The 14,209-nt window shown below is 38.7% G+C and overlaps 1 protein-coding gene across 1 annotated transcript; it reads left to right on the top strand.

The window, feature by feature from the left end:
- Positions 1-5,444: 5,444 nt before the first annotated feature.
- Positions 5,445-12,827, top strand: LOC108664880. The gene is made up of 8 exons (XM_018151573.2): positions 5,445-5,646; positions 6,487-6,589; positions 7,742-7,930; positions 8,543-8,685; positions 9,157-9,271; positions 9,641-9,867; positions 11,155-11,275; positions 11,727-12,827. The coding sequence occupies exons 1-8, from the start codon at positions 5,531-5,533 to the stop codon at positions 12,411-12,413; spliced, it is 1,701 nt and encodes a 566-aa protein (XP_018007062.2). The 5' UTR covers positions 5,445-5,530; the 3' UTR covers positions 12,414-12,827.
- The last annotated feature ends 1,382 nt before the right edge of the window (positions 12,828-14,209 follow it).

The following is a 14,209-nucleotide window of genomic DNA, read 5'->3' as shown; positions in this document are numbered from 1 at the left end:
TACTCATTTGTCCTAACAATCTCATTCCCTCCTAACATCCACTCTCTGCTCATATCCTCAACCGATCCATTCACAACAAATACTTGGCTCTTCTCCGCACTGAATTGCACACATACTTTGTAGTTCCTCGCTATTTTCACTCATAATCACAGCATCATCAGCATACAGAAGCATTTGTAACCTTTCGCCGCCCACACGCACACCAACATCCATTATCTTCGCCCTCGTAGCCATCTCTTCGTTGTAAAGGTTGAAGAGAAGCGGTGACAGGATGCATCCTTTCTTACGCCCTCCTGCTCCTCACCTAGTCCATCTCACCATCCCCTAACCCCAGCCTTATTTTGCTCTAGAAATCACAACATACTTCTCACGAGCCTCACATATTTTTTCACTCAGTTCAATTTTTCCAGTAATTGACACAGAAGAATACTATCAACCCGATCATCCGCTTTTGCTGTGTCTAGAAAAGCCTAGTACACTTTCTTTCCATCTCTTTTCCATTCTCCCGATCAGTTCATTCACAAGCAATATATTATCTTCTGTTCTTCTGTCGCATCTAAAACAATTTTACCCTTCCCCAAACACTCCTTTGTTTGTCATTTATCTTAGCATCCGCTCATTCATAATCGCACAGAAAATCTTGCCACTGGTGTCAGCAAGAGTTACTACTAGTATCAGCATTCTCAGCATTCTTCAGTTCATTTTTACTCATGTGACCTCCCTTTTGTAGCAAGGTTACCCGACTTTCATTCCATGCATCAGGTACACACTCATTTGTCCTTACAACATTAAATAAATCAGTCAGTCCGCCAATTACACTCTCTGCTTCATACTCGAACATCTCCTAAGGCATCTCATCCATTCCAGCTGCCTTATTATTCTTCCATTTTTCAACCGCTCGTTTCATTTCCTCGTCTATGCCACTCAGATTTTGGCGCTCTAATGAAACAATGTTTGCGCCTGGCGTAAATAAGTCATTGTTCCCACCAATGTCTTCCCAGAATTCCTTCACAGCCTCAACCAATCTTGTTCTCTCAGTTATGTACACTCCCTCTACATTCAGCTCATCTAATCTCAAAACATTTTCCCTCTTGTCCCCTTTTAAGAAAGTATACCATTCGCGTCCACCTCTCTGTTCCTCTATAACGAATTCATTAATTCTATTTTGCGGACTCTCAACAATATAGTTTCTAATGATAGTTTTGGCTCTTCTCTGTTATCCTTCATACCTCATTCATGTCCATGCTTCCTGATATTCCTGCTCACATTCCTCACTTTCATGCCTACTATCCGCAGCTGTCTACAAGTTCGATTACATTTCTTTCGTTCATTTCTTGCCACTTTCACATCACTTCTCCACTAAATTACCTTCTTTCTTCGGCTTTTGCGTTAATTCTTAGTTGTCCTTGCACATGCGACCCTGGCAGCCTCATTCAGACATTTCTCAAGCCTTTCGCCGCGGATACATTTGCCGTCGTCAATTCTACTCGTACCAGTGGTTTGGGACCGAGAACTACCGTCAGTCGCGAAGGAGTTAAGTTGTACGTTCATAGCGTTCACATCGTAACTTTCTCTCCCGTATCATTCAGTTTTGCCTGGGAGTTATCCCAGTCAGCATCTCTCATCTGCCAGTTACATTTTTGATCAGTATCTCTCACGTGTCTTTCATGCATTTAAAACTCAATAACAAGCATATTATGATAAAGATAAGCACACACCAGCTTCATCCACCCACATGCATATCAATTTTCGTCTTGCGTTCCGATTCACTAATATATAATCAATTGATGAGCAGTTATCTATATTGCTCCAGGTAATTTATCCCTCAGCCATTGCAACATTTAGGTTTTCCCGGTCATTCTCGAACACAAAATCGTACAGACGCTCTCTATTCTTGTTCACAGGCTCTCCTAGTATGCCTACATGTCCATTTATGTCCCCCTTAACTACTATCACTTCATGGCTATATCCATCAAGCACTTTCTTTATACAAGCATACATTTCTTTGTTCTCACGCTAAGACCTTACTACCTCCACAGTCGTGTAGTAAGAACTAAGAAGACATGCATAGGCATGCAGGAAGAAGAAACTGTGCGCAGCCTTAATTGAAAACTACTTTTGTGTCCTGTGCTCTTCAACATTACAAAAAGGTGCAATAGCCAAAATGCCCAAGGTTGGGATTATCCCGGGAGTCTGTTTGTTCTCTTGTGCAATAAATCGAGGCACATGCGATGTCGTGACAGCGTCTCCGTTCTAGTCTAGGTTTGGTCCGAAAAAACATTCATTCACAAGTTTGGGGAACCTGGCAGTCATAGTATTCTTGTACAGATGAAAGACTTGGGAAATTTATTAACTTAGCAGGCGTGAGGCGACAAGGAGGTCAACCACTTCTGTCGCGCAATGACTTTTCCTTTTCCATGGGAACACTTGACAAACCATTTTTGCACTGGCACATAAATCTATCCAAGTTATATGAGGAACATTTGGCGCACTCACTATCTCTTCACTGGAACATAAATCTATCCAGTTTATGCTAGGAAATGGTGGGCCAGCCAAAGGGAACAGTGGAGTATTGGACAGTCAGCTCAGCATTGACGCAGGAGTGACGAGTGTGGCTGTTCCAGCTACCAAGAGCCAATCTTTCCACCCTTGCCAGATATTATCAGCAGACCTGTAACACTCGTTTATCACAATTCTAAACGCCGGCAGAAAACTCAACGTTACGTTTACAAACAACTGCCACGTTAGCAGAACACTGAATAAAAACTTGTGTCAAATCTTAGAGCCGTAGCCCATTTATAGGATGACGAGAACTCTGTGGGAGATCAGTACAACATGATAAGGGGAACAAAATTCTCTAATTCGTCTTCTAGTTAAATTACCCAGAGAAAATCAGAGCCGCGTGAGTTATGACTCCGCTTGGACGGCAATCAGACGCTCCATATTTTGGTGAAGACGTCCGATGATTGCTATAGCTTTTAACGAGGAAGTACTCTCTCGATGCGGCGCCACGAGACGAGCGCCGAGGCAGCGATGTGTCCTAAAGGTGCGGCTTGTCCTAACGACAAGTTAACACAAAAGACTTAAATATCCGAGGCAATCTCGTTATGCTCCTTTTGACATCTCGTTAGTAGAAATTAAAATATTGATGTAGCGAGAATCTCGACGGTAAAAATGTGGACTATTTCTGAATTTAATAAATGCGCTAGCTGAGAGCAATTGTAGTATAGGATGGGGCACTGAATTTTGCATATTTTTGAGAAGGCGTTGGAGGAGTGGAGATGAGCTGGAATTACGCAGTGGCCATGGCATATCTTGTTAGCACCGCCGTCAGATGTCTACTATTTTCAGATCTTGTTTGATACGAGACAATAGCAGACATTTTCATTATTGCAGTTAGCAATACATCACAACAAAATGAGGATTATAAGCTAAATCAATTTTGTTATTAATAGATTCTCACCCCCAGTAAGAATCTGACCAGTCGAATGAATCGGAATTACGATCTCGTATCTCGTGGTAGTGTTGCAGTTGGGGAAACTCTATACTGAGATTTGACTGAACATTGTTGATCTTTTAGATCTATGAAATTTCTTTTTTATTTTAACATAACCCTCAAGCGTATGTGCATGCTATATAGGTACATTTAAATTTGTCCTGAACATGCCTTATTTTAAAATTCATCAACTAATGAAATAATACATTCTGAAACGATCACTACTTGATGGTACTGTATGGTACTAAAAAATTATATTTTTTAGTACCGTACATTTACCGAATTCGAAGGATTTTTTCTTAATGCAGCTATATCGGAAGTAAAGTCGGCATACATACTACGTATCAATCTGAATTCTTGAAGCCTTAATGCATGCAATTCGCCTTGAAGAAGGATATATTCTGCACCAAAAACTTCGCCGAGTCACTTCTGCATGGACAACAACTGACGTCACTTTAATGATATGCTGATTAAAACCAAGTAAACTTATTCCGATGTTAAAGTTCGAGCTGTAGTCTTGTGATGCAGTCTTTGTCTAGTCTTTCAAAACATTCAAACATGAATTGTGCTTCTTAACTTCCCTTGAAATAACGAGATACTTCCCTCTGCTCATCCCTGTCCAGGGCTTAAACATGCTCGTTGCAGTACAAATACTTACCTTATAGGCTGTAAAATCTAGAATGTTTTTGAATGAGTGTTAAACAATGAAACATGCTTAGATAAAACATGATAAATAGTTGTTCAGTTGAACGATGTTGCCGTTCGTCAGTATTACCATTGTGGTTTGTGATTATTGTATTGCGATACAAGTGAATAAAATATATCCTACCATCAACTCCATAACTCGTGAATTGTTTACTAAAGATAAATTGCTCAGTTACAAATGTGATGCTGTGAAATGTTTTGATTGTGAACTTGCCGTTATGTGTATTACGTTCATGTCGATATCGGCAGACTGGGGACTGACAACTATATATACGTCAGCACCTCCCCAAAGAAGACCAATAGATAAAACTGATCAATCTTATTCGTTGCAGAATTACCAATTAATTGGACGGCAAAGAGCTGATTAAACTAAATAAACCCTTGAAGTTACTGAGCCCATAAAGTTATTTATTAATACACCATATATTGCGTTGGCAATAATACTTAGCCGCGGCTCAGCGGTGGCAGCTCAGTGTCAGTGGAGGGACGCTTCCACTGATAACGTTCAGTGTGCACCGAGGCACTGGCTGGTGTCCATTGATAATTGGCTGCTCTGGCTGTGCGCCCTTGCTAACGGCCAGGCTAACTCTTTCTTTGTGTAATATTTGAATGACAATTTTAATGTCGTTTGGCTGAGAACCGATCAATCAAAAAATCAATGAATTTCAAAACTATAAAGCTGTACGTTGCATCCTATTTGTCCGCATGCGCTAATCTCTCAATTAATTACGTATTTCGAAGTGCGTGCTTGGCATCTGTGGACATCATTAATCTCTGCACGATTAGTATGTAGCATGGCTTACAATTATACCACACATCATTAGGTGTGTAACTGGGTTCACACTTTACCTCCCCCCCCAGTGTCTCACAATTTCATTAAAAATAAAAATATATATCACAATCAGGTAATTTCCTAACACGACACTAATTGTGGAAACGCGCTCGAAGAGATGTTCTATATATTATCTTCGCCAGGCCTTTAACACACGAATTTCCATGAATTTATGATAGATTATCGTCAAATATGAGTTGCTTATTGGGTGGAAGCTAGTTTTGAAAAAAAGTGTCTAAGGAACTGAGCTTGATCAGGAAGGCTTCAAAACGACACGTTAGTCAAATACAATACGTGTATCAAATTTTGTAAATGAGTAAGATTAAGGAATCAACAAGGGCAGAGGGGCATTGCATGTCATAATCAGTTGTGCATGGCGCTGTTCACAGCACACCATTTCTTTCCCAACACGCTAGCTACAATAATAGTGTCACTAAATAGCAGTTGAGTTTTACAGTGAAAAGTCAAGCTGCTTGTATTGTTTGCCGCCTACACATATGTCTAAGAAGCTACTCGATATGCCGTACTTTTCGCAGAATATTTTCTTTATCGTCATCTGTTTGTGTTCGCTGTGCGGGCGCTCCAACGTGGAGACCAAATCTGCCACTGAGAAGTAAGTGCACATTTTTTATCCTACTTAATTGATTCATTCACTGGACCAGCGATGAGAACGTTGCAAGCGAATTGTAGGTTGAATCATTTGGTCATTTTCAGGCACACACTCCAGTCACAAGTAATTTTAATACATAATATGATGTTTTCCACGCTTTTCTTTATTTGAAATTAACTGACGTCTCAAGGGAGGTGGGGTAAATCGGTGTCAGATTTACCCCAGCGCCTGTACTTAGTCTTAAATGCTAATGTTGAATGTCGCAAACGTATTTTCACTTTAATAACATGAACCATTTTTGTTTTTACATATAAATATTAAACACATTACATTTTACTATTTACATTCACATCATTACATATTACTATTATATTGTAATAGTATTTTACAACGCTATAAGGTTTTTTACAAGTGTATTAATCGTTTATATGAGAGCGGAATTAAAGCAATACTTCTTTCTGTCAAACGGTTATTGACTAGAAGTGTGAAATTCCTTTGCCATGTCATGGCTGATGATGGAAGGTTCCTGTCTTTCCCCCACTACGAATGTTGAAATTTTTTCAACGGATCATAATCACGGTTAATTAGTCGGCATGTCCCAGTATAAATGAAATTTTTAGTTATAAGCATTGAAGATCCCGATGTAGCGTCTCGGAATCGATGCGATAAATAGAATCAACATAAACATACCGCATGCGTAATTTTTTATCTTATTCATATTATGCGTCAAACACTCTAAATTTTTCGTTTAAATTGAGTAAATTATGTAAATTAGTTAATGTGGTGTGAGTTAACCATGTTGTTACCAAGTCGTTATTAATTTCTACAACGTGAACTATGCAGCGCCCCCAAGCTGGACTGGACACCTTGGGCGTCTAGAATCAAGAATTTCTCAGCGGAGTTGGGCGATCTTCTGCAGCCTGGACGAACGCGACTCAATATGAAGGTGCGGTCCTTAATTAATGTTTATGTGTTATTCCTATGAGGATACAACTATTATTTTTATGTATTATTCCTATGAGGATACAATTATGATGTTTATGTATTATTCCTATGATGATACAATTATGATGTTTATGTACAGTATTATTCCTATGAGGATACAATTCGTTCATGCGCGTCTAAGGTTAGCTAATCTTTGTGTCCAGCGGCTGCTGGACATTATATATATGTGAGCCAATTCAAAATATGTCTCGTTAATTTTTTAATTGCAAATTCATTAAAAGAGCGTTGGACTACTATAGCATTTGTGTTAATTTAGAATTTCATTAACAATCTCAACTTGAAGAGTCTTCACGCAGCTCTTCGATTGCGCGTTCGAATTCCTCTCACATTCCCCGTGATCAAATATTTTCTAGACGTCAACGTTCATATTTTATAACTTGGAATTTTATTAGACCTGATGGATTGAAATTTATCGAGCTCAAACTCGGCCGACTTATTCTGTTTTAGGATGCCAACGAGTGCATCGCATGGTCTCATTTCATCAGTGACAAATATACGTGCTTATAGAAGTCTAATAATCATTAGTTATGAGTAGATGTTTTTGTTTCGTTTCTGACCTAGTCCATTTATTGAAAATGTTCGTGCGTAAACGTTATATCGTAAACGCGCATTTCTGAGACGTGCGCTGTATAAATGCTGAAGTTGTTCTTTCAAACATCACATTACTCATTATTATGGCTATAGGTTAGGTAATATAAGTTAGGTTAACATGAGTAACAATGATTATAACTACTTTGGTCGTACGAAGGTGCAGGGCTGCGCATGGTGGTTGTAATGCACCAAAACTCTCCTCCATATAGACGGGCGCACAAGCTCGGTGAATTTGTGAAAGAACACAAATCGTTGCGTGTCCGGGACATTATGTATCGGTTCTCAATTTTACGTGAGATGTATTTTTAAACTGAGAAAGAAATGACTTCTGAAGCTTTGATTGATAAAGTAGTCGCTAATAATATAACTTGTTGTAATGCTTCAGTTGAACTGAAAATTTCGATTATGCATTCTTGCGTCGCAAAACATAACTATTACACAACATAACTATTCCACGTCGAAAAACATTACTATTATTATATCTTAACAACGTTTGTTCAAGAATTCGAGCGTGGTGAGCACCTACACATCCACCATCATCAACAAGTCCAAGAAGCTATCCGAGGACATCCAGGAGTTGCTGGAGACCGAAGCGAGCGCCGTGCAGCACGCCAGCGACGCGCTGCTGCTCATGAACCTGCTAGACTTCTACGCCGGTCTCTACCTCTACCGCTTCTCCAGGCTTTTCGAGGTGGCACGAAATATTCCGTTTACGAAAATATTAACCGTCGTCAATGATATAAGTATTTGAAGGTCATACTGCTGGGACTCCCGACAAATAACACTAGGTTAATGCAATATTCTGCTTGTAAATTCTCACCCAAATACGTAATTATCACGTTCAAATGTTACTCTCAAATTGACAGTCGTAGCTCCCGAAAGTACCAAGTTTACGCTCAGGAATCTTCCACCACTCAAATATTTCCGTTATAAATTATGCATACAATATACAAATGAATGAATCGCTGATCTGGTATCCAACAAATATCCTATCAGACTGTCAACATGGCTTTATTGCAGGTAGATCCTGCACAGCTAACCTCTTGTCTATTTTGAATGATTGGACTCGTATGCTTGAAGAAAGAGACAGTGGATTCAGTGCACTTTGAATGCTGTTCAAGAATCGAGTTAGAATGCTCACGGATATAATCCCTTCAATGAAATCCATTGAAATTGGAATTCTTAATTGGAGACCATGTTAAAAAAAAAAATAAAAGCTCACACATTGCTACTTAATTCTTCATTCCTCGGTTATTGATTATTGAATATGTTGAAGTGAAGTTTTGATCATCACCGTTTACAGGTTTATAATTTAATGCTCGCCGAGGTGGAAGCATTTCAAGAACTCAGCTTCAACGGCAAGCAGACGCATCCATATTTCCACGTCGCCAACGCATTTCGACGACATTTCTTATCCGAAGAAAGAAAACTCAGAGAATTCCTAAGGTTAGTTCCTTTAAAAATGTTCAATAAATTATAACTTTGGGGCTGTCAAGCTGTTTATTTATAAATGCTTAATTTCTGACTACACAAAAATTCAAATCAATGTCATAGGGAACACAATCAGAATGTCTTAGCAAAATTTACGTTGAAAAAGAGATTATTATCTCGAAAGTGTTCTTTATTCATGCATAGTTATTGGTGCATGCACCCTAAAGTTTGTCACCAAAGTCTTGGGTAGATGTGAAGCTTTAAATCTATAGGTTCATTTTCTGCAACTAATCGCAATAAGTTCTCGATATCTCGAACTGCTGCTAATCTTAGTTAGAAAAAAAAAGAATCTGATTATGTAATATATCCAGTGAATATCATTGACAAATCTTGGGGTATTATTAGTTCGTATTTAGGGTAATTATTTATTATAATATAATTTATTACTTATTGTCATAAATATATTGTATTGCTCTTAACTTTCAGAAAAGTTCTAACGGCAACGGCAGATTACGTCGTTTTCCCAAGTGCTTTCGAGGAAGGTACAAATCGCCGTTTAAATGATCTCATCCGCCTACTAAACATCACCAGCCCTGTTCAAGTGAGTACTGGGCATATGATAAATAAAACCCATTCAGAACCGACGTACAGCTGCATGATTCAATATATTATTTACCTGGAATATGCTTTGCAAAATTCACCCGAATTTCATAGCCCTTGCTGCATTATGATTTCGAGGAAGTGAAAACTCGAATATAATTTACCCGAATGATGAAAAAAGCTTCAAGAGCTGCACAGACATTTAGCGTGTGCGCTTGACATCAAATTCCCCATTGATAATTCAAATGAGTATAATAAGTTTGTTTACTGAAGTATGCCGTGTGCGGAGTGTATTCTTTTATTGGTTTGAATTCAATTGTTATCCCCCCAAACATTCAGCCTTCTATAGAAAATTTAATCCATGTTTCAGAAAATGGATGTTGAGAGGAGTTACTATATCAAACCAAGCAACAGCCTTGGTTTCTGTCTGTCAGCTCTGGAAACAGACGATGAGCAAGTGAAGCTCATAACCAGAAGGTTCTGGCATCCTGTTCCCAGTTCTCTACAAGACACGTGCTGTGCTTCGCAGCTACAATGGACTACTGAATATTCCAATGATAATGTCAGCGATGCTGTCAACTCGTGCTTGAAATTCAGGTGCGCTTTATTAACTTCGAACTCAACCTAGTGAGAGAACTCGAAACAATTATTTTCTACATGACATTTGAACACAGATTTTATTATTTTTGTTTGATGATCGGGAACATTTCATTATGTGTGAAATTTGCTCATATAGTTATGGTATATTATGTGATTAACCCGAGGAAAGTCATGAAAACTATCGTCAAACTATCGTCAGTCATGATCTATCCGGTCAAATAACACGATTTTAGATCTTCTGTGAACAAGGCACGAAAAGGAAAAGAATCGGCGACAGGCCACATCAGGCCTACACTTCAGCGCCGAGATCACTATGTTATGTTATGTGAAAGGTTCAGACAGTAAAACCACAGATGACAGGTGTCGGTGTCAGTTATATTGAGTTGATATTATAACTGACACAATAGAATATATTAATAATATTGACTTGATATAAGATGGGTTGCTGAGACCAAAACCTTCGGATGCAAAAATAATGCTCATTGTAGTCCTACATATACCACTTCACCTAAGATAATATTATTACCTCTATTCAATATTACAATATTATTACCTCTCGATATTGTTGCGTACATTGGGTGCATCACTTGAAGTTTAACGACTGAGATGTTTGACACATTTCTATTTCAAATCTAGTGTAATACGAGACGTTGTTGCAAGCATATACGATATGTTACAAAACACAATTCTTCTTCTTCTCAGTTCTCGCCCCAACTTCTGTGTTCTCTAGTTACAAAAGGAGCGTGCACAAAAAAATCGGGTAAATGCTTAAATTCGGCGAAGAAGTGTCATGTCAAAATGTTTTAGATAGGAATTCACGAAAGTTTTTTTTTTAATCGTCAAGTTTAGAAATTATATTGCTCAAGTTGAACGAACAAATGTCATTCGTCGAACGAACGAAGAACAAACTCGATCTTTTTTTAAATTGATAACACCAATAACGACTTCATCATTAAATTAAACTTGATTTTTGTCATTCTTTAGAAGTTTTGTGAGACGGAAAAAACTCTAATGAAGATTTTCGTTAATTTTAAACTCAGTGAGCATCCTTTCTGCATGTGTTACGTCTGTGATTGATTTCCATAGTCCTATCGCCAAAAAAAGTAACGATAATAACTGTTCGAGTTGCTGTCTTCGTGCTTCAATTGAACGCGGATCAAATATAAGTAAACACGCTTGCGGTGGCACGGTAGACTGTCATGCATGAAAGCAATGAAAGGAACACCTAACGCCTATTGCGAATTAACATGAAATTATAATAATTGTCTGCGGATTTGACTGCAGGTTCGTTATCAGCGCCGGCGAAGGCAGGCCTCGACAGACGCTCAGGACGCGGCTGTTGGGGCGGGAGCTCGTCCTGGCCACGTCATCCTCTGGTGACGCCGTGCTGATGCCCACACGTGTCGTGAGTGTCACAATAGTTGTACACACGTGCTGTGAGTGTCACAATAGTTATCTACACGTGCTGTGAGTGTCAAAATAGTTGTCCACACGTGCCGTGAGTGTCACAATAGTTGTCCACACGTGTCGTGAGTGTCAAATAGGTATCCACACGTGCTGTGAGTGTCACAATAGTTGTCCACACGTTCTGTGAGACAACATTGTTAGCATGAATTTACCTTTTCTGAATGGTTTTCTTTCTTAAATGAATTGAAAAATCAAGAGTGCCGATTAATTTGTATCCTGAGACATCAAACAGTCATCCAGTCTAAGTTGAAGGACAACCAATAGAATTTTTCGTGCATACCATATGTGCTACATCATAGAATAACTTCTTTTACTAGCGGAAGCTGTGTGCATTACCTACCGTTTTATTAATAATATATTACATGTTCAAAATGTGACGCGTTTGCCAGGCCGGCGCTCACGCGGCGGTGAAGTGCATCGCGCTCTCAGGCGGCGACTCGCTTATCCTGCACTGGAGCGCCGGGCACGCGCGCTACCTCAGCGTCCAGCCGCTGCCTGCAGGCGCCCTTGTGGCGGCAAACATCAACGCCAGCGAAGAGCTCAGCAATACAACACTCAGCAAGAGCATACACAGTAATGGAGCCCTCAGCAGCGAACAACTCAGTAATGGAGCCCTCAGCAGCGAACAACTCAGCAATGGAGCCCTCAGCAGCGAACAACTCAGCAATGGAGCCCTAAGCAGCGAACAACTCAGCAATGAAGCCCTCAGCAGCGAACAACTCAGTAATGGAGCCCTCAGCAGCGAACAATTCAGCAATGGAGCCTTCAGCAGCGAACAACTGAGCAATGGAGCCCTCAGCAGCAAACAACTCAGCAATAGAGCCCTCAGCAGCGAACAACTTAGCAATGAAGTTCTCAGCAGTGAAAAGGAAGTCAGTTCTCACCGCCGACAAGCCAAGTCAGTCGTGGCACAAATCTCTACGACTACATTTATTCTCCCAAGGAACACCCGATCAGATCCCACGCTCGCCGAGCCTTCCAAAAGTGACTTTGGTCAGGAGCAGCACAACCGTGTTGTGTTTAGTAAGCAGTACGCTGGCCTGTTCTCTTGCTGGGTCCTTGATGAGGTTCCATAATATCCTATGCTAATTAATAGCCTGAAATAATTATTAAACTTAGAGACAGTAACAATTGAGGACTAAGCTACTGGGTATGTTTGGTTAGAAATTTTATCGACAACCATATTCTATGAGCACGTGCATACGAGCAATACAACACAATATAACAGGTTCTTGCCATGCTTTACTTTTAGTGTCAATAATTATAATCACACTCCACATTGATAGTAAATTCAAATTTATCTAACCAATCGTATGGGTTTCACAAAGGTATTACATGGCGGTATTATTATTACAAAGGTATTAATGCAGGAACATTGAGCTCTCTTTGGGATAATTTTTTTTTAATATATAAGTAACCAGTGAAAAATGATAATCCAATTCAAAATTCCGTTATTTTTCTATTTGCCTATTAGTTTTTTCAAAATTAATTTATTGAAATATCACTGTTTAGACTTTTACTTATTTTCAAACCAAACTCTAACAAGTTGTTTACACAAGAAGGTCGCAGATAATCCTAATCCTAGAATATTATGTGAGCTTCAGTCATGAATTTCATGTCGGATTTGATTATTCATGAAAAAAAAATTTCTAGTGATGTAAGTTGACTGTTTTATCGTTTTATCTTAGTTCAATCCGTCTGTGATTTTCAGCTTATTGTTTATTATTGATTTTGACTTGTAGAAGTAATTTAATTTCGAGTTTACTCTACTGAAAGAATAGAAAGAACTATTAACAAGTTTTATTTTTTCATATACGAAAAATTTATCTTCTCCTATCAAAGAGTTCTTATACTCTGAATTTTATTTGCGTGAGTTTAATTTAATTAAAATGAGGGTAAGAATAATTCATTGCCTCAATTATTGCGTGATCGAGCAGGGCTTCAATTCGGTTGTTATTATTATGATTATTTATTTTGTTCGTCTCGAAGATTTTGTTATTATTTCTTGTAATCAAGTTCATTACGTGTAGCACATTACTTTATTTCACAAATGTCTGGCATATGTCCATTTTTATTGTTTTATGCTTCTGCGAACGAGACTGACCAGTTTTCGGTGCTGGAAATAAGAATTTTGGTTCGCCTACTACAAACTTAGTTACTAGTCATTTTGCTCATTATATTGCTCTCTTTCCATGGAGAGTAAATTCTACTTCTTTCCATTCCATATCAATGTCTTCAGAATGTTCATCAACATTCACGTTCTTCGATAGGTTCCAAACCTTCACATATTTTATTATCTTGCATTTATCTTCATTTTGCTAAGCAGATCAACATATCCATTTTCAACATATCCATTTTCAAGTCCCTTAACTCTTTTCAAATCCACTGCCTCAATAAATATAATCCCATCCATTTTTGATTCTTCGAATTTCATTAATAAATTTTAATTATATGCCGTTTTTAGGGTCAGCACTAGTGGAGCCAATAACTCCCTAATTATTTAACTCAATATTTTCTTCTAGGTCGCAGTATCTTCAGCAAAAAGCCATGGCTTCTTGAGCCTCGCCTTCCCGCGCACTTAGCTCATCCAGCAGCGGCTGATGATAAGAGCTGAAATACTGTCGACCAAGACGCATGCCATTCATACAAAATTCCCTGCTGTGATTAACAGTAAATTTTTTACTATATCCTTGTGATGTATTCGTAAAAAATTATTTCATGCTAACATTGGCTTATATTATTTTAGCTATAAACAAATTGGGTGATAATGAACTCCATTTGAGAGCATTTCATCACGCTAACTACATAAACGAGTGACCTAATCAGTGGAATACATTAATTGGAGACTTGAGTTTAAAGGCTTAATCCATTT

Source organism: Hyalella azteca, unplaced genomic scaffold (assembly GCF_000764305.2).
Source record: "Hyalella azteca isolate HAZT.00-mixed unplaced genomic scaffold, Hazt_2.0.2 contig13204, whole genome shotgun sequence".
Classification (NCBI taxonomy): domain Eukaryota; kingdom Metazoa; phylum Arthropoda; class Malacostraca; order Amphipoda; family Hyalellidae; genus Hyalella; species Hyalella azteca.
The sequence above is the reverse complement of the archived record's forward strand: the minus strand, read 5'-3'. Positions and strand labels throughout refer to the sequence as shown.

What these genes read in the sequence shown, in the direction of transcription:
- LOC108664880 (XM_018151573.2), top strand. Translation starts at nt 5,531, where the DNA reads ATGTCTAAGAAGCTACTCGATATGCCGTACTTTTCGCAGAATATTTTC. An exon ending in GCTTCTCCAGGCTTTTCGAG is followed by an intron (nt 7,931 to 8,542) that starts GTGGCACGAAAT and finishes CACCGTTTACAG; the next exon opens with GTTTATAATTTAATGCTCGC. An exon ending in AACTCGTGCTTGAAATTCAG is followed by an intron (nt 9,868 to 11,154) that starts GTGCGCTTTATT and finishes ATTTGACTGCAG; the next exon opens with GTTCGTTATCAGCGCCGGCG.